General features: G+C 36.8%; 1 protein-coding gene across 3 annotated transcripts in view; it reads left to right on the forward strand.

The window, feature by feature from the left end:
* The window catches only part of RAP1GDS1 (Rap1 GTPase-GDP dissociation stimulator 1), a 95132-nt gene that overhangs the window by 12610 nt on the left and 60962 nt on the right, over positions 1-21560 (forward strand). For 2 of the 3 annotated variants that reach the window (XM_034064560.1, XM_034064562.1), the window contains exon 2: positions 20239-20349. In XM_034064560.1, the coding sequence (XP_033920451.1) occupies positions 20239-20349 (111 nt within the window). The remainder of the gene's footprint in view (positions 1-20238; positions 20350-21560) is intronic. The other variant, XM_034064561.1, reaches the window with a different exon arrangement.

The raw sequence follows: 21560 nt of genomic DNA on the forward strand, positions 1-21560 counted from the left end.
CTATAATTTAAAAAAGTCCCCTTCAGAGGGGGTCTATAAACATTAATTCATCTAAATAGCCTTTTAAGTGAGTGAAGATAATACTATGTTTAACTATATGAAAAGTGAATCAGGAAAATAAACCCACATTTAGCTCCTCCAATCTGTTTCTTTAAAAAAGCAAAAACAAAACCAAGACAGTAGATTGTAAGAAGGTGTCTTCATCTTTACTGTTTTCATGCAGGATTTAAAGTTAATATATTGGAGAATGCTGCTATTGACCTATAATAGGAAATAAATGAAAACTAGACTTTTACCTTGAACTCTGAAATGTGAAAGTAAACAAGTAGCCTAATGAATGAAAAACACACTGTGCAAAACAGCTATTGGTTCAATACATGTGAAAACATTTGCTACTAAGATCTAGTTTTCTAGTGTGACATTTCATCATAAAAAGAGATACCAAGGTAGAAAATGTGTCCTAATGGCAACCAGCATTTTCAAAGGCCCATGTTTAGACCACAACTCCTTACCTCAAAATGTAAAGTTTCTGGGTATTTTTATAATTATTTCGTTTTATACATATCAACTTTTAACAACTGATAGGCTGGGAAGTTCCTAATCACTTGTTTTAATAGGAACATGGAGAGTTAATATACTTTTGTAGTTTTACAAGTAAACAGTTCACAAAATCATGCTTATGGTACTTACACTCTATTTGCATCATGTACACTGTCATCTCACAAATGTTGAGATTTTTGAACTGAATTAACTTTTTTAGTGCTTTTCAGATAGAAGTAATAATCTTTTCTTGATATTAAAATACTGCTACAGAAAATGAGCCTCATTCAAGCTCTTTTTGTTTGCCTTTACAACTGAAGACTACAGTGAAAAGGAGTCTGCCTTCACTGGTCTTGACAGTTTTGCTGAGGTCTTCCTGGAATAATATGAAGGACTTATCAAATCAAGATAATTTTGCATCATACTCAACAAGTTGCCTTTACCTGATAGTAAGACTTAGCCTCCATCACATTTTACAATCAGTCTGTCTTAGATGTGGGAATTCAAGCAGTAACAAAAATAAATACAGCATTGAGTAAATGCAAGACAAGACTCTCACAATAAAACTTAACAGTATTTAGCAAGAGAAAAGAAATAATTTTATTCATGCAAAGGAGTGCTCTCTTACCAGTGTTTGAGGGTTTTTCTTGAGCCCTAAATGTTTTGTCGAACAGAAGGGTATTTACCTGTTTGGAAAGAAAAGGGAAAGATTTGTTACGTAAGAGTTAGACAGTAGGAATAGTCAGATCAGGATTTTTCCTATCTGTGTTCCACTTATTTTTGGTAAGGCCAAGCAGTTGCTTTTCTGTCACACAGCAGGACTAAGATGTACCTGTAAGAAGCATGTCCTGCCTGTAAGCAATGTAATAAGCCCTGTGGTGGAAAAAAGTGAAGGTGTCTTGAGCTGAATTTTGAACAGATTCATGGACTCATAGAAAAAATATAGAGCTGTCATTTAGAAAGATTTTGAAGCAGGACTGTTGCCAACACTAGAACCAGGTCAACTATGACTTTAGCTACTACTTGAAGCCTCTGTAGTCTTTGTAATGTCCCTTTAGGTAGCTGCAAGCTCCCCTTAGCCTCCTCTTTGACAGACTAAAGAAGCCCCCAGCCTCCCCTTTCATGTCGTGTGTTGTCATCTAGGTAACACTGTCCCAGACTTTCCCCAGTTTTTCAGTATCCTTGTGATCTGGGACACCCAGAACCAGACAAAGAATTTTGAGACACACAAATCCTTGCCAGGCATCAAGCAGAGCCTTGATCTGCTGGCTGCGCTCCCAATATAACCAATATACTGTTTGCTTTATTTACCTTGAGAGCATGCTGCTGCCTCATGTTTTACTTGGCATCCACTGTAACCCCTGGGTCTTTTCAACAGTTTATTTCCAGCCTGCATGGATGCTTGGGGTTATTTTCCTTAGCTGCAGAACTTGGTGTTTATTCTTGATGAACTTCAGGAGACTTATGTTGATCGAGTTCACAGGTTTCTTCTGAAAGGTGCCTCTGGATTCCTGTTTGTTGTGCCAGACATTCCCCCAAATTCAGTGTTGTCTGCAAAAGATTACAAATGTGTATCTGCCTTCAGGCTACAGTGGTTTCAAACACAAACTGCATACTCAAAATGTGCTATTTAACCAGTCCATCCATGGCTGTGTACACTCACATTTGACTCTGTGATACTAAGTAAAGCAGTGATAAACACTTAGTATGTGTGACTGTAGGAAAACTGGAAAAGTCTGTATACTTGAAAAAAATGTCTAGGAGTATTTTTTAGACTAGCATTTGCAGTTTCAATTGAACATGAGTTACTGGCAATCATTTAATGACAGTAACTGCAATAGAAGTAAATAGAGGATGGCAAACCTTAATCTGTAGACATCCAACAGACTTAATTCTGCAGAATCACACTTACGATGAAACATGAATTCTCAGGTCTAGCATAAACAGGATTTCAGCTTTATCTGTGCAACATTACTTAGCTGATGAGGAATGCATTGAGATTGACATGCAGGACCAATTAATGGGAAACCATTGGGTCCAGATCTCCCAATCATTCTCGTGAGAGCCATACTGAGCCCCTTTCTAGCTAAGCGAGGGACAGTGCATACGTTGAGCTTTCTCTGATATGGAATAAAATGAGCCAGGATACATATTTAGAAGCTCTCCCGAGTCCCCCAGTTTAGTCATAGCCACAGTCTGTCTGCTATGGCCCATATCTGACTTAACTATAAAGGCAAAAGCCCGTATGTAAGTTAAGTTCATTTATCCTAACAGTGTGCTTTTATTTGTGCATTTTATTTTTTTTTTTCTTCAGCAATAATTTTTTATCAATCTGGAGCAAAAGGAAGCTTTTCCAAGATAGATGAGTTTACACTAGTAGAGTTTTTTGTCGCATCTGCCATTATTTTTATCCCTTTACAGCAGCTATGGTGTAGACCTGAAATAGGACAATCAAAACATCTCCTCAGCTAGATCAAAGAATAATTTCTTTTGACAGAAGCATTGAGTACTTCTCTAATGGGACATAACTGCACTGTTTTTCAAGGGATTATCACAGTGGATCCTACTCACAGGATCATGGGGACATCAAACTTCAGGATAAAATCTGGGCAATGAAGAGACATGCATTTCCTGGGATGTTTTAGATTCTTCATTGCTAACAGAATTTTTAGTTCTCTCCCTCTTGGCCTTCCTGTAATCTTTTTCTTAGAGGAGTCCAGCTCTGATTACATATGGCAAGTGCTGACATAGAACAGGGGAGTGCTTAGTCTGAGAAGGCCTAATGTCTAGATGAGATACAGAAGCTCTGCATGTCCTGTCATCTGCTGGATTTATAGGGGATTTAAAATCACCAGCAATTGCCAAACTGCTACTCATTGTGCCTAGCTGCCTGTTTCAATGGGACATGAGAAAGGAGAAATACATATTTTTATCTTGTGTTATAGCCGAACATTAGCAATTTTCCTGATAAACATTGCTTTAAGGATCAGTTGCTGACTGTATTAATTAATATTACCTCAGTAAAATTCCACAAGGCTTTTGTGTGTCAATAAAATGGGGAGGAAGGCTATTAAACCTGATAGTGCTTTTAAAGGAGGTTTTTATTCCTATATGCAGCTTCTGGAGGTAAATGGAGTATGGCCAGCAACAAAGCTACACTGATCTGTGCCTACTGATACAGAAGGATGCTGGTCTTTTCCTCATCTCATTAAAACCTCAGTATATCAACAGCAGTTAAAATTGACAGCAGCTCTTTCCCCCCATAATGTGTGACGAATTCTGAAGTATTCTTTTCTCCACTTCCCCTTCCTTCCACTTTTAAGGGACCAATTATAATTGAGAAAATAAAGTGTCAGAAGTAAAACAGAATTGGAAAACTTAATAGGAGAGATTCTTTCCTTAGTTGTGGCCCCTTTGTGGCTGGCATTTGTGGTAGTTATAAATTCCTTGAGAGGAATTTTCCTTGGAGCAAACACTATAAACATGCAATATAGAGAAGACTGCTGTTCCTTGATGTCGGTGAAAGATACCTACTGGAGGATGGGCTAGGGCACGCTGTTTTTTCAGACTATTGACACTGTTGGAAGGATTCTTAGTGTGCTAAAGGCTGCAGCATCCTCCTTACATGCAGGAGTTGGTCAGGAAATCACCTCTCAGAAAATCATGCTAGGTTTTGACTTCTGTGCCTTCTGAAATATCACTGCATTTTTCAGCTCTAATGGCGAAAGTACTGGCAGTCGATCAGTAGCTCAGTCCTTCTAAGAATCTGTCTGTGTTGTCGTAGTTCACTGACATTATAGACCAGAGTAACAGCACAACTGCAGTTAACAGTGATACAGTTCTCTGAGACAATGATTGAAAGTGGCATGAAATAAATAACATGAATATCCCGAAATACTTACTGACTTACTGCAGTGGAAGTTTCTCTGTAGATGCGTGGTTGTGACAGACTACATTACACATATGCTCTGGGTTTTAGGTGCTGCTTCCCAGTGTGGCATTCACAACCCTTAGCCAGGAGTTTTGGCTGTCTAAATAGTGCCTGGAGAGTTCAGAGTAGGATCAGCTACAGAGCTCAGCAGGAAACTACCTATAATTAATATGCATGCAGTTTTCTGTTCAGCACAGTTTCTGGCTTAAGCCCAGGGCCTGGAATTATTTCTTAAGGGTGGATGCCTGCACCTTTTCTATAAAAGTTTGAAACTTAATTCATTCTTTTCAAACATGAAAGGAGGAAGAGGCACATCTAGGTTACTATCTTCATCCTCCTTGGGATAGGCATACGTTTATGCAGTAAAGTGAATAATCCAGGCTTTTTCTCTGCCTGAAATTGAAGCTGTGCACTCAAACAGACCAGAAAACCAGGCCTAATAGTTGTATGCATTCGTAGCCTGTTAGTCAAAGCATGTTTTTTAAAAGGTGTTAGTTCCAGCACTTTTGCCTGTGACTGCTCATTTGTTTTATACAATGACTTTAACATAAAATATATCTCAACAGAAGAGGAAGGAGATGTTTCAGTCATCACATGGAAAACATAATCTGATGTATGTTTCTGGGAAAATGTGTTTAAATCCTTTCAGGTAGAGGATAGCATTTCGTTAATTTTTATATTTAGGCTAACATGAAAAAGACATTTTCACATTTTTACCATCTGCTTTCTGCTGGATGCTAGTGCCTGTCTCCAAGAATTCCTGTGTTGTCTGCATGTATGGGGCACATTTGATAAAGGGCCAAGAAGTATTTCTTTCAGAAATCCTGATAAGGCTGATACATGAATTTAGTTATTAAGCTACCTGAGAGGACTAAGGGAGTTTTGGATTTGGGCTTAAGCTGAATGCATGTGGAACTTTAAATTAAATTTCTCCAAATTTGGTGGCAGGTAAATGGGACCATGAGAGGTAGGCTGTACAAACCTGAGTTGTTTTAATTCTCTCCCTGTGATTCAAGGATCAGTCAAGATCTGCTTAGTCATCAGAGGTATGTGTCTTAAAGTACAGTGGCCATTCTTGATTTCGGGGCCATAACATTTGCACCTGTATCCAGTTGTGACAGAACCTTACATTCCTTGTGAAACACATCCCAAGTACTTGTTTGTCTTCTTCCTCTGCTGTTAGCTCTGCCCTTCATCCTTGAGACCTGCAGATTGTATGCAGAGCCTGACCTCTTTCAGCTTCTGTCAATATGACTCTTTACTTAGTCTGAGAGATGGTTATTAAGCAGTGAAAGCAAAGCACTCCTCCACTTTGCAACACACTCAGATCCTGCTTGCGGGGGAAACAAATTACTTGCAATTTAATGTAGCAAGTGGCATTTTGCAGTAATATTTTGCCTTTAAAATATATATTTCTTTTTGGAAAAAAGTACTCTAGGTTGCCTTTTTTTAATTCAGTTTCCTACAAATACATGTGTTTTGGGAGCATTTTATTTGTTTTTGTGATGTTGTCCAAACACATCTGGTTGCAGAATGAGGGATTAAGAGTTTAATTTAAAGTCATGAGTTACAAGACATACAAAGCCTTTTCTCTTGAAGATTCCCCTGCCCTGATTTGCACTGATTTTCAGTGGATACATATTACATCTTCTCACTCGTTCAAATGTTCATTGTAGTTGTCTGAGGTAATACTTGAGGCCTATAACATTTGGATTGTGATTTACCCAGCTGTACATACACACTGTAATGTGCTGCCTCAGTACGTCAGTATCATGTTTACTGCATTGTCACTGTTGTATAATTTTTACTTAATAAAGCTTTTAAATGGTGTGCAGAGGTAAATGATAACTTGTAACTGCAGCAGTCATGCAGAATACTAGTGGAAATCTTTCTTTAAAATAGGGTTATATTCAGCATTTTCTGCACTATTTTGATTTTGCCATCTGATTATGCAGTTTTATGTTAGTTTTAAATGGCAACTCAGTTGAATCCTTTAGAGAGTATCTGAGCTGATCCTGTCACTGCAGTTTTTACTGATGCTCTACATCTTATTCATTCCTAAATGAGAGCAAATAACTGTATTAATAGGTAAATATTACTAGAGGGATTAATGCCTACTAATCTTAGTAATACCAGGTTTAAGGCAGTACATGATATCTGTAAAAACAAACTCTAGAGTACATTTTGGCCCTAAAAGCTTACAGATGACTGATACTGACAAACCAGTCTTCAATTTACTGCATGTAGGCACCACAATCTGCCTCCAAAGTGCATATTGTTGATTTGGGACCATTTTAGTAATTTGTGTTAAACTGCTATATTGAAGGACTAGTGGCATCAGGCAGTCTCACCAGCCAAGCAGTGCTTTCCAGGATTGACTCAATTTCTTTCGTATCCATTAGAGAATATTAAAAGCCTTTTTCTCCAAGGCATGAGGAGACTGTCAAACTTCTATCAGTCCTTCTATGATTAAAGGAGATTTTTGAATTACAGGTTTTAACACATTTTCATGAGGAAGGGCACATTGCTATGTGATAGCCTTTCCATCCCTTCCTTGGGATGAAAATGTTTTGCCCAGAGTAACTTTAGTAGGAGAATACAGGCAAACAAGTGCTTACCACCATATGAATTTTTAATTTTAAGACATTTGTAAATAAAGGAGTTCAGAATCATGTATTAGATATGCAATCGATCTCTTTCAAACAAACTTGCACTGAAAACCAAACAATAGCACAAATGGTAGGTCACTTCCATTATGAACTTGTTTGCACACACTCATCAAAATCAAACAGTGTATTTGCAGGGCTGAAAGCTTTCATGCATAGTTTGTAATTATCATGTAGCTTGTAATTAGAAGTTGTGATTTTTTTTTCTTGTAATTTTGGGAAAAATGAAAGCAAATTAAAAGCAAATTTTAAAAGTTCTCTTGAAAGCAACATAAACCACCATTAAAACTTCAAATCTAAGGAAATGTGCTCTTCAGGACATCATTGGGAAGACCCACAGCCTGACAAGGTGCAGAGGCTACAACTCTCAGTCTTCTGCTGGTATAGAAAATTACTAGAAAACTGCCTGTTTACATAAAAGATGACTGTGGGGACAACTGTAGTAGATCTGCTGGTTTTGGATATGTGTGTTGTGTTGTCAAGAAGGAAAATGGAACTTTCATGAGTGTTGCATAACAAAATGTTTTACTTCTTTTTAGTGAGGATCAGCTAAGTTGTTTTCATTTATGATCTTTTATTTCATTTGTTTTTTAACTTTATTTTACCAGTCGTAGATTTATAATTTTATATTCAGATCTCTATATGAAATGTGCCCAGAGAAGTTGTGGATACCCCATCCCTGGCAGTGTTCAAGGCCAGGTTGAATGGGCTTTGAGCAACCTGGTCTAGTGGAAGGTGTCCCAGCCTGTGGTAGGGGGCTTGGAACTAGATGATCATTAGGGTCCGTTCCAGCCCAAACCATTTCATGTTTTTATGTAAAGGAACAGAATATAAAGTGACCTTTATAATTATAACAGGATAAATATTTACTCTCCTTGCAGAGGTTCCATTGAAGTGTGCTGTGTGAGCCCTCAGTCTTTTGATGTCTAGTGTTAGGATTTGTGTCCGGTGTCAGGTTTCTTACAGAGCTAACACGCTAAAGGAACTGTATCAACACAGGACACCATGGTAGTGACTGCCTTGGAGAAACTCAAGTCAGTAGCTGGACCAGGAGAAAATGACTTGCTAGAATGCTCTGATCAGCCTTGAGTTTAGAACTAATTGCTTCAAGATCCAGCAAAATAAACAATTTCTTAGCTTAGAAAAGGAGTGGGAAATTCAAGCCTCTGTATTTTAACAGTTTTTAAAGGGCTTACCATTCAGAAAGATGCTTAAGGTCCAGACTTCCTTCTAGAATGGCATGTACTTGCAGGCAGGTGCAACTATTTATATCCCATATTCACATGCAAAAAGACAGTAGCAAAACAAAGAAAAGTTATTAACTGACAAAAATGTAAGATCTCAGACCAGGAGCAGATTGCATAAATTGTTAATTTTCAATTAAAACTTTACTTAAGGTGTGAAGATACCTTTAAAAATGTAGCATTAAGTAATGTGTAGAAACATTATGTTCTATTATTAGGTCTTTTATAGCCTTTCCTTAAAGCTTCGCAGCTTTTCCTAGATTAGTCTCTATTTTCCACAACTGAGACCTATTTTATTTTCTGTAGTAGATTGCATTGTGGGTCCTAATAATAATATATGTTACGGCTTTGAAAATTGGAGTAAATAGTTTTAATTAAGTCCACAGCCAAGAGTTGAAAGAGGATATCAAAGCAAAGATCTTTCTATTCCAATCTTTTCCAAAGCTCCATTTTGTTGAATTGCCCACAAATTAATTAAAACAACAACAAATAAAAAAGTCTATATTTTTGCAGTTTTATTCCCTTTAGTAGCTCACTACATGTCAGGGCCTTCAACTGTTTATGCACATATGGGAAGAGTACTTAAAAAATAATCCAGTAAGAACGAAAAAGTTGCTCACAGATAAGTGGTGACAGAATCAGGCACTTACCTGTCTTCTGAGTGCTTATCCTATAGAGAATTAAGGTGTAAATGAATCCTATTAATTTACAGGTTTTACACTCGATTCAGTTAAAAGGTCTTGAGGGATAGGAATGAGGAAGGAGTGTTACTAAACCACTTTTTATAACTGAAATGGCATTTTTGTCTCACTGTATTTCTCACATCCCAGACCATTGATCTTCTAGCTGTGAGTCTGGTGGAGCATTCAGTATAGTTTTACCTCTCTTGATTCAACAGAAGTGGATCATCAAGATTACCTTTGCCAGTCTTGAATCCTCCCTGATAATTTCGTTATTGCTGTGATTATTTTAGTAGTTGTTTTCCATTGAAGGCTATAGACCAAGCCAAGATTATGGTGTATACAGCCTTACAAGACAGACTCATAGCATCACACGAAAAATTAAGTCACTGGGGACATCAGAGGTTACCTAATACAGCCCTCTCTTCCAAGCTAGGCTAACTTTGAAGCTAGATTGGGTCACTCAGATTTTTTTTTTTTAACTGGGGGTGGATTTTGCTTTTTTCAAACCAATTTTGGTTTTCCTAGGCAAATTTGAATATAAATTACAGTGTGAAATTAATTTCTTTTCTATTACATACAGATTTTTTTAGCACAGTGTCTAGAGAATAAATCTATGACTGATTTTGGCAGTAAAAAAATATATACTGCATGTATACTGAGTGTAGTACCCATCTGTTCCTGAAATCTCTCTCACTGCTCAGAGCAGTTCTTGAGATTTGTTTCCCCTGTGAAGATTTTTGTCACTGAACGTTCCTCTAACTTGCTGTCTACTAAGGCTTTAACTCCCAGTACCTACTCCTATTCTGTTGGCTCTGATCAAGTTGAACAGATTCTTGCTATATTTGCAGGTTTAGAACTACTGGGTTTTCACTTTCACTTTATATTTGCCTAATAAGGAACTTGAAGCAGCAGCAGACTGAACAATCCTAAATGTTAGAAAAGATATATAAACCCAAGCAACAACCCAAAGCAAAACCTCAGCAGTTTACTTTCAAGGTTAGCTTCAAGTTTACATGCAAGTAAACTTGTTAGAACCTAGCCATCTGTACACTATTAGGTACATATTTGACAACAACAACAAAAAAAGGTAAATAAAAAAAGCTGTCAAATGACTCCTGAACATTCAAGCAGCCCAAAGGCTCTTTGTGTGGTAATTTTGGCACAGCTCCAAAGTGACCAGATGGAATTTTATTAACACTCAACAGGACAAGGGCTGAGGTTTTATTTCTTAACTTACTATATTTGAAATGCTTGTAGAGAATGTGTCAGGAAGCTTGATATTTTCTCCTACTACGCAAAATTACACATACACCGTCCCTTAATGCAGAGATGTTGGCTGCTTCAGAAGTTGTCATTTCTGCAAGGTGGGTAAGAAAAGTGATATGAGATATATGGTAATTTAAATATCACAACTTTTTAGTGGATTTTTAAAAAGTGGTTTAAATACACAATTATGGTCATATTAAAAGCAGAATTTATCAAAAGGCTTTTTAATAAACAAACTCAACGTATTTTTATGAGAGAGAACAAAAATATCTAATATTAAAATAGCCTTGATTTCTGTCATCAATAACCACTGACAGTAGTGATGTCAGATTTCAATTTAAGGACTCTGGCAAACATAAAACAATGTGAATTTATGTGAATCCTCCTTTTCTGGTTTCGTCATGGATTGATTGTCAGGAAGAAATACTTGAAAACTGAGAATCTCCATTGTCTCTGGTAAATGGCAGGATGACCTTCAAACCAGAGAGCTGTAGCAGCAAAGAAACAAAATCTGTAACACTGGATTCATCATTTGCCTTTTGCCTTTAAAGTGCTTCCTTTCTATATTCAAGTTTTTCAGGAAACTTAAGATAGCTAGAAATGTATTTCATAACATCTGATGGAAAAATACTGATGTGACATACAATTAAGAGTTATTAGTACTAATTTTGAGCCTGAGTGTCTTATTCAGGCAAAATTCTCACTGTTGCTGGTAGAATATGAGCCTAAGGACTTTGCACAGAAGTAGATCCTGGTAGTGTGAGTATAGTTAGACAGATGTTGGACCGTGTACTTACACTGTGTAATTTATAGGTACTCACTTGCATAGTGTAGGCAAAAGACCAGATTCAGAGGTTGTTGAAGTCATGGAGAGTTTTTGTCAGCTGCTTCTTCAGTACTGTTGCCAGATCAGGAACTTTTTATCCTTAACCTTATGTTGCATTATTTGAATTAAATTTATCTATTTATTTTATTTTTATTAAAGCCCTATTTATTTATGTATTAAAATTCTATTTATTTTATTAACATATAAATTATTATTTTATTTAAAATATTTTATTACTAACTTGTGTATTGAAAAAGCCAACAGTAGATTAACTGTGTTATATAGATTAAGAATGTATATATCAAATCTAAATCATTGTCCCACATTGTAGTGTCCTGCAAATGTCTATTCAGACTAACTTTGGCATTACATTTGTGTTATTTAGTTGCTTAACAAGCCATATTTTGTACAAAACTTGGAAAAAGTATGGAGAAATGGGAGCCCTAATAAATTATGCAAGGGAGAAAAAAATCAGGTTTTGTTCTAATATTATAATATGTATCAATTAAATCAGTTCATTCTAATATAGTAAGGAAATAATTTAAAGGAAAATTAAAAAATATTTTAGGGAAGTGTTTTCCTCCTTATTTGTGTAAGGTCTACATTAGCATTTGCCATCTGTAGTCAGTTAACTTGAATCACATTAGGATCAAGACTTTTAGAGTAGGTGTGGTCAGAAAAGGTTGCATGCAGTAGCATAGGCAAAGATCATCCCAAAGAAAAGATCAGTCTGAGAGCTCACAGTTTTTACGTGTGCTGTTTCTAGACTGTCCTATTTCTGTACATTAATTTTCTTGTGTTTGTTTTCTATCACCTGTTCTCTGTTCTTGCTGTCTTGACTTGACAAAGTGTCTCTTGCTTGCTGGATTAAAAGTGCTTCAGGCAGAAATTATCTGGAGGGGCAGAAGAGGAAGGGGAAAGAAAGAAGACAAACAAACATAATAAAACAGTTAACACGAATGAAGAAAAGAGACAGTAAAGAAATGCAAGTCCTACTAGTTACATGTGTGTGCATGCACATATAAGCTTTTCTTTTGCTCTTTATGGTTGTCTATTTATAAGTAATATAGCATTGTAGGGAATTATACCATTGATTTACTATTAAGGCTACCTTTTTATTTACAAGATCCTGTTTCACTCATTTACTGACTTCAGGAAGAGCTATATTCTATGCCAGGTATCTGCTTAGGCTGTCCATTTTCATTTGGTTGGTGGGTGTTTTGTTTTCATAGCCGCAAGAAACAGGTCTGAACTGTTGTCTGAAGCATCACAGGATCACAGAATCCCAAGGGTTAGAAAGGACTTCAAAAGATCATCTAGTCCAACCCCCCTGCAAGAGCAGGGTAACCTGGAGTACATCACACAGGAACTTGAGTAATCATTTTTTTCATTCTATGCATAGAGTAGTCAGTTATCCCGGGTAATTAGTGACAGAGACCTTCTGTTGCTTCAAAGATCCTATGCTGGGTTGGAACTTGATGCTCTTAAGTTCCTTTCCAACCCTAACTATTTTCTGATTCTATGATTCTGTGTTGCTTTAAACCCTCTTATGTTGCAGTACTTGTAAGCATTGTCATAAATTAAGAAGGAGTGGGCATACATAGGGAATAACTGGTCTGACAGTTAATAGTTGAATGTTCCCACAAAGAACTGACACATGGTTCCTGTAGGAAAATATGGTAGGCATTTTTTTTAAACAAATATATCCCTGGCAGTCTCTTATCATATCTCATGCTTTCTTGATACCTACCCATGATATGTTGAGTCTGCTTTATGAAAGTTCTGGCGATGATTCGTATCTGCGTCTGAAGACTCCAGAGGAATCCAGACTGTGCAGTATCACTGGAACCTGAAAAACAGAAGCTATCTCATGTTGGAACCCTCAGATTCCCACACAAATATTTTTTATCTTAAATTTTACAAGTTTCAGTTCTGCCATTCACTCACACAGTGTGGCCAGTAGCATAGGTTTAGACACAGTCTGTCAGTGTGAGAATATTTTATCGATTAAATAATACTATGTTTTTGTTAGCCAGTTAAACAGAGTAAGAAAAATCCATATACAGTATGATCCACAGATGTTTGTCTTTTTATAATTTTCTTTTGGTTTTGATATACATCTATGCCTAAGATATTGTTTCTAATGAGGGTGTGATCTCTTGACCAGGGAGAAGAGTTGGTAATTTCATCATGTAAACACAGTAGGAAAGGTAGGAAGATTGCTACTGGTGTGCTACAATACCTGCATAGATTTCCTTGGAAGAGGTTTAGAGACTCCACATAACCTAAGTGGATGGATAAGAACTATGCAAGCTCCCAAGGTGCTAAAAAGTTAGGCTTTTGACTATCTTGCACCTTCTTTGTCTCTAAAACATTTTCTAGAAAGTAAGGGAAAAGGATAAGAACTATTCAGTAGGGTGACTCTGAAGAAATTAACTGTGATATGTATGAATTTATGAAATTAATATGTTTATTAAAAGTCATATAAGCATGTGAGAATTAAAGCAGAGGACACAAAGAAAAATTATGTATCACCTGGGGTTGAAACAGTAAGACCTTCTTCCATTTAGCACCCAAACAATTTTTCTGTGAAATTTTACTCTGAAATCTTGATACACTTCACGTAAGTTAGGTTAAACAGGCATCTTACTTTATTCGTTATCAGTTTTATAATAGAACACTGAATAAAGCTACTGAAGTGGATTCAATTTCTGTTGCTGAAGATGTGTATCTTTACTGCTCACTAAGGACCAAACAAGAATTTTAAAGGCTTTTGTCTATTAGAAGTCCAGATTAGTATTTTCTATTACACTCTGCATGTCTCCTGGACCAGAAAAGATCTTTCCATAAACTGAGAACTATATGTCTTGTTTAGTCAAAATAATTGCTTTTTCTATCATTATGTGATTTTTAAATGAAATTAATCCAGTACAGATTCTCTTTATCAAAAAAAACATTTCTTTTTTTGATTATGAAGAAAATCTATTTAATCCTTCTCTTAGGACCTGTTTTAAGCAAGATTTTTAGGGGCTTGTTATGAATCAGTAAAAGTTGTTACATTGGTTTCACTGAATTTTAATCAGTTTGGACCATAAGATAATTCCAGATCTTCAGTGTTTAATTATGAAATATAAAGATACCCAAATCTGTACAAAATTTTCCTAGGGAAGTGATACAAATCTTCCAAGATTCTGCAAAATAGTCTGAAATGTCGTTCTTACACCTCAGCCTTTGCAGATCAAGATTTAAATTCTGGGGAAAGGATCATTAGCACACAGAAACCAATTACAGCAGCTGCAGATCAAAATACCTTACAATAGCGTAAACATGTTTGTATTAATATACATTATTTAGCTATAACTACAGTAAATAATAAACAAAATTATTTTCAAATATCTCAAATTTCCCCCAAGGCAAAACCCCAACAAAACAGAAAACAAGAAAAAAAAAAGTAATTTTAGCTAGTCTCTGTTTCTGTTTATCTTTAGGATTGATCTGTTTAATTCTATTTATGGGCATATTATTGAGGGAGTTCAGAAGTAGAAGCCCCAGTACTACACCACTGTTTTTTGCTTAAAATTAACATGAATTTTATAACTAACTGAAAATTTTGCATTGGCAAGAGATTCCAAGTGAACTGAATGCTGGCTGATGCTGCTTTGTTTAAGTTTCTGTCCTGATTTTGAATACAAACTAAGTAGTTGTTAGCATGTATTGTCCAACTTGATAATTAACAAAAATAATTAGGTAGCTTACTGCTCAGGTGGCAGTGAGTCATAGTGTGTCAGTATTTTCAGGTAATAAAGAAGAAACTCCATGAGAGATTGAGGTGTCAGAAGAACAGATGTGGAAGCAAATGGATAAATGAAAGAGTAACAAGTCTCTAAGACCAGATGGTATATATCTAAGATTTAGAAAGTGTTTAAGAATGAAGCAGCTGAACTGTTGACAAAAATAGGCACTCTCATTAAAATTAGTTACTATGCTAGAAAAGTAGAGCAAATGTACCTAAGTTAAAAACAGGTTTCATCAGGAGCCCTGCAGTTAAGGACCAGTATTTCCCTAGAACTAGTAAGATTAGTTGGAAAAAACAAACAAAAAAAAAACCCACCTGAATGAACATGGTAGGGCAGAAACCAAGCAGGATTGCTGTTAAAAATCCCTGATTAAGATGTCCGGATTCATGGATTTAAGTGTTAATCGGGTTAGAGCCAGTTGTCAGCTTGAGGACTGGTTCAGCACCAAAGATGCAGCTGATAACACAGGAATTACCTTAATGGCTGGGGAGAGATCACAGAACCCAAATCTTTTCCAGCTTGCTGGTTCCAAACAGATGGCCAAACATATACAGGGAAATTTATTTGTCCATCTTCTTTTCTTGGTCAAGGTGCAGTGTGACAGTGCAAATACTATATGGTCCACTTGCAGCCAAAAGACTGTACCAAATTAGCTGATTTCTGACAGTGAAAAACCAATAGCTGATGTGTGGGAAAACAGCTGGTAGGGCAGAAAAAGGAGGTGGGCAAGTACAGGGTGGTCATCTCCCAGTTTTCAGCAATTTGATGTTTAGTAATTTCCTAATTAAGAAGTTTTACGCATATCATAATATTAATAGCCATGCATGGACTTTAGTTTCCTCATTTTTTTTCTAATTAAATATATGAAAAGACTCTGTTTATAGTTCCAGCCTCTTAACAGTTCCACAGTTAAATTATATGTGGTGTGAAAATATAGTTTCTCCTCTGCAGAACCAACACCCTGTGGCTCATGCTACACCCATTCACCATGAAGACATGTTGTGTCTCTCCAGAGAGTCAAGGGAGCATACAAGAGCACTGGTGCAGCCAAAAGCATCTTATTCAAATGATGCTAAGTGAGAAGAGCCACCTGCAGATAAAACCAGCATGGTCACAGCACCTGTGCTTGTTTGTCAGCTTTCTGAGATGTGTTTCTCTGTGCCTGGAGATGCTTCTTTGACATTGCTGACTGAACAGTGCCTGCAGAACAGAGTCAGTAATTCTTTGGCAGCCTAAATTTCCACAGCAACCAGGTGTAAGAGGGCCTGGTAAGGAAAATAGGCAATTGGCTGCTTTGATGGCCAGCACCTCCATCTCCAAGCTCTGACCTGGTACACCATTATGTAGCAGAGAAGCAAGGTGAAGCTGAGGTTTACATAGCACACACAGATCCATTTTCTGTCTGTGTCAGGCAGTTACTAATCCAGGTTGTATGTCTGATGGGTTGACCCAGCTGTGTTCTGGCAGCATGTAAAAACACTGCCATTCGCAAGGATCTTCTTTCATCTGTTCGCCATTCTTAGGAATAAAATGCAGTGGGAATCCATTGAGTCACACTGGACTTTGCTTTCTGAGAAGCACTGTCACTTCTATTATTTTTAGGAGGAAATAGCCAGCTAAGTTTCTCCTGGAATTACCTATCAAAAACTAATTCTTTACCACTGGCCTCTGACAGCATATATCTACCTCCTGATTAGATGCCAAATTAAAAACTTTCCCAGATGGGATAAGAACAGCAAGTTGTTTCTAACAATGGATTTGGGTGGTTTGACAGAACACACTGTACACTTGGGAGTGTTTGAGGGCAGCTACTGTGAAGAAAGTGGGGGAGTACATTTTGGCAGTGGCCTAAAGACAAGAACAAAGTTCTTTTGTCCCGATAAACTGTGTGTTCAGGGTATTTTGCATGTCTAGCTAGATAAACTGTTGTATGGGACTAGGCATCTTCTGACAAGGTATCCAATGGGAAGTGTCTTGGCTTTTCCTAATATGCATTTAAGGACTCATACTGTGCATACCTGACAGCTTATTCAATGTCCTACAAAGTAATGGGCTGTGGTAATTTTAGGCCAGGCTTCTATGCTTTCTTTGGGTAAGGGGTGTCTGAGATCATTAAAGACCGAAGGCATGCTACAGATCTCACCAGTTGCTGAACTTCCTACTGCAAAAAGTAATTCAGACCAAATATGTCTACTCTTCAGGCAGTCAGCTTCAGGATCCATATAGGTTAGTTTGTACTGAAATTCTAGGAAGTCCATACAAGTTCACGTAGACTTAAATTTTTAAGACATTTATGCATTATAACACAAAGAGGTTCATAAAACAGCTCTGAGGCTAATACAGCCACTATCCCTGTAATAGCAGAACTGCTTGAACTTCTTATCTGATCAGTCTATTTCAGTATTTCTCACTTCAGTATCTTTTAATTTTTAATTCCTTATCTGTTTATAACGTAATAGTTCCTGTAATAACAACAGTATATCGTCTATCAAATGGTTTATTCCTACTTATGTTTTCTTATACACAAAAGACAGAGTAGGTTTCAGGCTGCAATAAGTTTAGAGTTGTAGGCTTGTTAGAAAGCCAAGGATAGCTGGAATTTATTTTAGAAACAGTTCATACATATGATTTCTAATTTAAGTTTTATTGTTTGCAAAGCAGTTATAGTATCCAATCATATCTAATGAAATAGCAATTTGACACATATTGCAACATAGTTTCATAAGGCAGTTTAAAAGTAACATGGCATAACATTGCCACAGGTGTCCATTGTTTCTTGAAGGCTGTGTAAAGTCGATGTTAAACGTCCTTGTATGTCAGTAGGATGTACACATGCTTGATACCATAAAAAACTGAGTTGGTTGTCCTAGGGAATGAAATATTTGGGTAGTTGCATTTGAAAAATTTGCCCAGAATTCACAATTCTGCATATCATATGTAACTGTAGAGTATTTAAATAGTGGGCTTTCCCCAGAAAAGCTTAACATAGCATTGAGCAGAAAGGGGCAGTAGAAAAACAGACTGGGGAGACCTTCCTAATTCTATTGCAGGTCTGATGTGACATGGAGTGGAAGAAATGACAAATATTTCAGATAAAGCACTTGTCCTTTTCACAGTAAAATAATAAGTAAGAACTTGTGATTTATTTGGCACATGTAAGGTAGAAGAGGCTGTAAGAGAGAAATAAGGTCCGGATATGCTCTCTGATAGCAATAGCCTCTCCCTCCATTGTCTGCAAAGTCTGGTGTGAAGGTGAATTTCTTACCTGTGCATTTTCTTCTTCCCTAGATTGTGGGAACCCCTGTTTTTTCAGTCTTCCTACTATAAATGGTTGCTACAGTTTCAAAGCTAAGTGTGTGTGTTTACACGGAGATGAGATGCCTGTAGAATGGAAGAGAATTAGTGCTATATTAGTGGAAAACTAAAGAGAAGGATATGAGAGAGTTGTGGGTGAGGAAAGTAGAAGAGGTTGAGTACACAATGTTAAATTGTAGAACTGGCTCTAGTCATTGGGTACCCTGTACTGGTGTCTTCTGACAAATTCCAGCGATATTTCCTGAATAATTTATTTAAGCAATGAGACTTTGCAGTGCCTGTTCAGCTCTGCTGTTAGTTAAGCATCATTCAGTAAATGTGCTGCTGTAAGCCTACTAGAGAGCAATATAAGTCAGTACAAGGGAAAATTATAAATCTTTTTCTTCCAGGAGATGTCAGTTCAGCGTAGCAAGGGGAGATGGTAATGGGCAGATTTAAGATCCCAAAGAGCACAACCAAGTGCAGCTGCCCCAGAGACTTTTACAGAGTTTCCTGCACACAGCTGGCTTTCTGTATTTAGGAAAAAAGGGGTTCCTGGCTATAGTGTAGTTAAGAATGTGTTTGTTACTGAATAGACAAACTGCCTGATAAACAATTTTATTATAAATTTCATACCTAATAATGAGCATACAGGATATCGAGCTACAAAAGCATATGCTAATAAAAAATGGAGCTAGGACAAAGCCACAGATTTGTCTGAGAAGCAGAGCACCTCCAGGAGGAATGAGATTCTACCCTTTGTGGGATTCCTGCTGTGTTTCCACTGAGCAGGCAGTGCCTCAAAGACCACGGGAAGTTCTTGCTATGCCTCCTTTCCTTTGCACCATCCCATATGTGGGCAAGTGAAGAGGAGGCAAGGCACAGCAGCTACCAACTCGCCTCTGAAGGGCTTCCTACATCAGTGTGAAGCACTAAGCTGCTGTTCACACTCAGAAGATACCAATGATGCATTGAAAAGAGACTGTACCTATGGTTCTGAAGGACTTGGATCAAGGCTTTTTGGTTCTTGAGAAACAAGAGACAGCTAGACACTATTTAACATTATTTGTTTTGAGTAACACTTTTTGCTTACTGACAGAGTTGGCATGGAAACTGAATCAGCTCTCATTTTTTAAAGGGTAGTCCATTCAGAGTGAGGTTAGTCATCAGCAGGCAAATCAAAGAGACTCAGGCTGCAGCTGCTAACACTTATACCTTGCTGATGAATAGGCAGAATATTCAAAATGGTAGCAGTCATATTACCCTAACTTTTATGAGAAAAAATGTGCATCTGTTGAGAACTGTATTTTGTGATTTGCATTTGGGTGTTCATATTTTCAAGTGGGAAGAATTATTTAATAATCTAAAATCCACAACAGAACTTTCATATTTCTAGAAGATGCCTTATGTTTTTATGGATGAGTTGAATTTAAAGAGTTAACACAGTTCATACAAACGGTGCTGCTTGTAACATTGTGGTGGAAAATGGCATAATACTTGTAAGACTAAAAGCTTAACACTATGCATCTGTGAATGTATAGCCTAGATGGAAGCCTACACACCGTGCAGAAAATGGCATTTTCAATTACTTTGACTTTATTGATGAAAAAAATCAAGATGTGTTTGTTTCCATCCTATTTCCCACATACACACACACAAGGACAGAAGCACAGAAACGGCTGCCGGTTTTCTGCATGAACTAGGCTGAGAAAATATTGATGGCTAAATTGCTGTTCAGTGGCATTTCGTAAAGTGCCTGCTGGCATCCTGTTCTCAGATACAGAATGATAAATGTATATTTAAATTTGACAAGTTTAATTTCATCTATAACCTTCGACTCCTGGCTTTTTGTATCCTCAGGATAGAGACCATAAATGCCTTCTTCATTGATAAAGCATCTTGTTTACTTCACAGTAACTATTTACATTCAAGGCTATAATGCTCTTACCACATTGAGAAGACTGATTTCTCTTTTCTTTGTGTTTACCAAGCAGATAATCTAAGTGATGCCCTGAAAAAGCTGAAGATAACAACCACTGACAGCACAGCAGATAGCTTGGAGGGATGCTTGGATTGTCTGCTTCAAGCTCTGGCACAAAATAGTAAGTTGTATGGACCTTTCAATTTTTAAATCATATAATCAGTGAATTAAAGTGGAGGTAATAAAATGTGGCAGAAAGACTGACATGCAAGCAATAGGCTGCTGGATTGGCTGTTCTGGATTTTATTGTGGGATTTTTTTAATCCATGTATCTGTAACATTCAAGTAACAATGAAGACAGTGGCAGGTATATGGAACAGCTGTAGTCCAGTCCTTTTTGTAATATGACAAAGTAGCATAATTACTTTTCCAGTTAATCACTCAAGAAACAAAGAAGAGGGATGAAGAAAAAAGCTTGATATGATGGGGACAGAATGTGAAAGCTGCTGGCGAATTCTGGTTAGAAGAGCATAGCTTCCTATTTCCTTCCTCATACTTCTGATTACATATTTCTTGCTTACTAGTAGTTTCAATTAGCAGAAGTAGGCTGCCTATCCAAATTTGACATGTGTTATAATAACAAAAATAACTTAAGAATGGAACGAGATGTCCTTTTCACCAAACACTGGAATGTATGTCCCCACTCACAGTATGCAGAAAGGTATGGTAAATGAAGATAGCAATTTATAAGACTTTTCTGAGTTTAACTTTCTTAGCGCTTCAGTTGGTGGCAGAAGAAAAATCTGTGTACCATTTCAGGTTGAAAAACTTGTCAGGATAGATACAAGCTATGATTAGAAATTCTTGATTTTAAAAAAATGTTAGTCCTTTGTAAATATCAATACACACAAAAGTACATACTGTTAATAAAACTTGTGTCTTTCCCATGATGATATTCTATAACTCACAGCCTTTTGGCTTAGTTGGTGTAAAATACGTCATGAGATTTTTGCACAACAGAATATAAGCACCATCCACATCAAATCAAATGTGAATTATAAGAGTCTGTGTATTTAATGGTAGTGGGGTTTTAATTCTGGTTACTTTGCAAGGAGATGTCAGACAGGACATAATAAATATTTGCTTATTAGATCAATAATTTTTTTTTATTTTTTGAAGATACTGAAACATTTTTCTTATAGATTTATTTAAAAGGTGTATCTGATACTTTAATCCAACTTCCAGTTGGATTTGGTATCTCCGGTACTATTAAGTCAAAGAAATGCTTGAATGATAAATGCTAAAAAGAAGATGGTATGAAAAGTGTCAAAATACTTAGTTTAAATAACAGTTTATCATTTTGCCTGTGAAGGTCATGTAGCTGTGTCACAG

This window comes from Melopsittacus undulatus, chromosome 7 (assembly GCF_012275295.1).
Source record: "Melopsittacus undulatus isolate bMelUnd1 chromosome 7, bMelUnd1.mat.Z, whole genome shotgun sequence".
Classification (NCBI taxonomy): domain Eukaryota; kingdom Metazoa; phylum Chordata; class Aves; order Psittaciformes; family Psittaculidae; genus Melopsittacus; species Melopsittacus undulatus.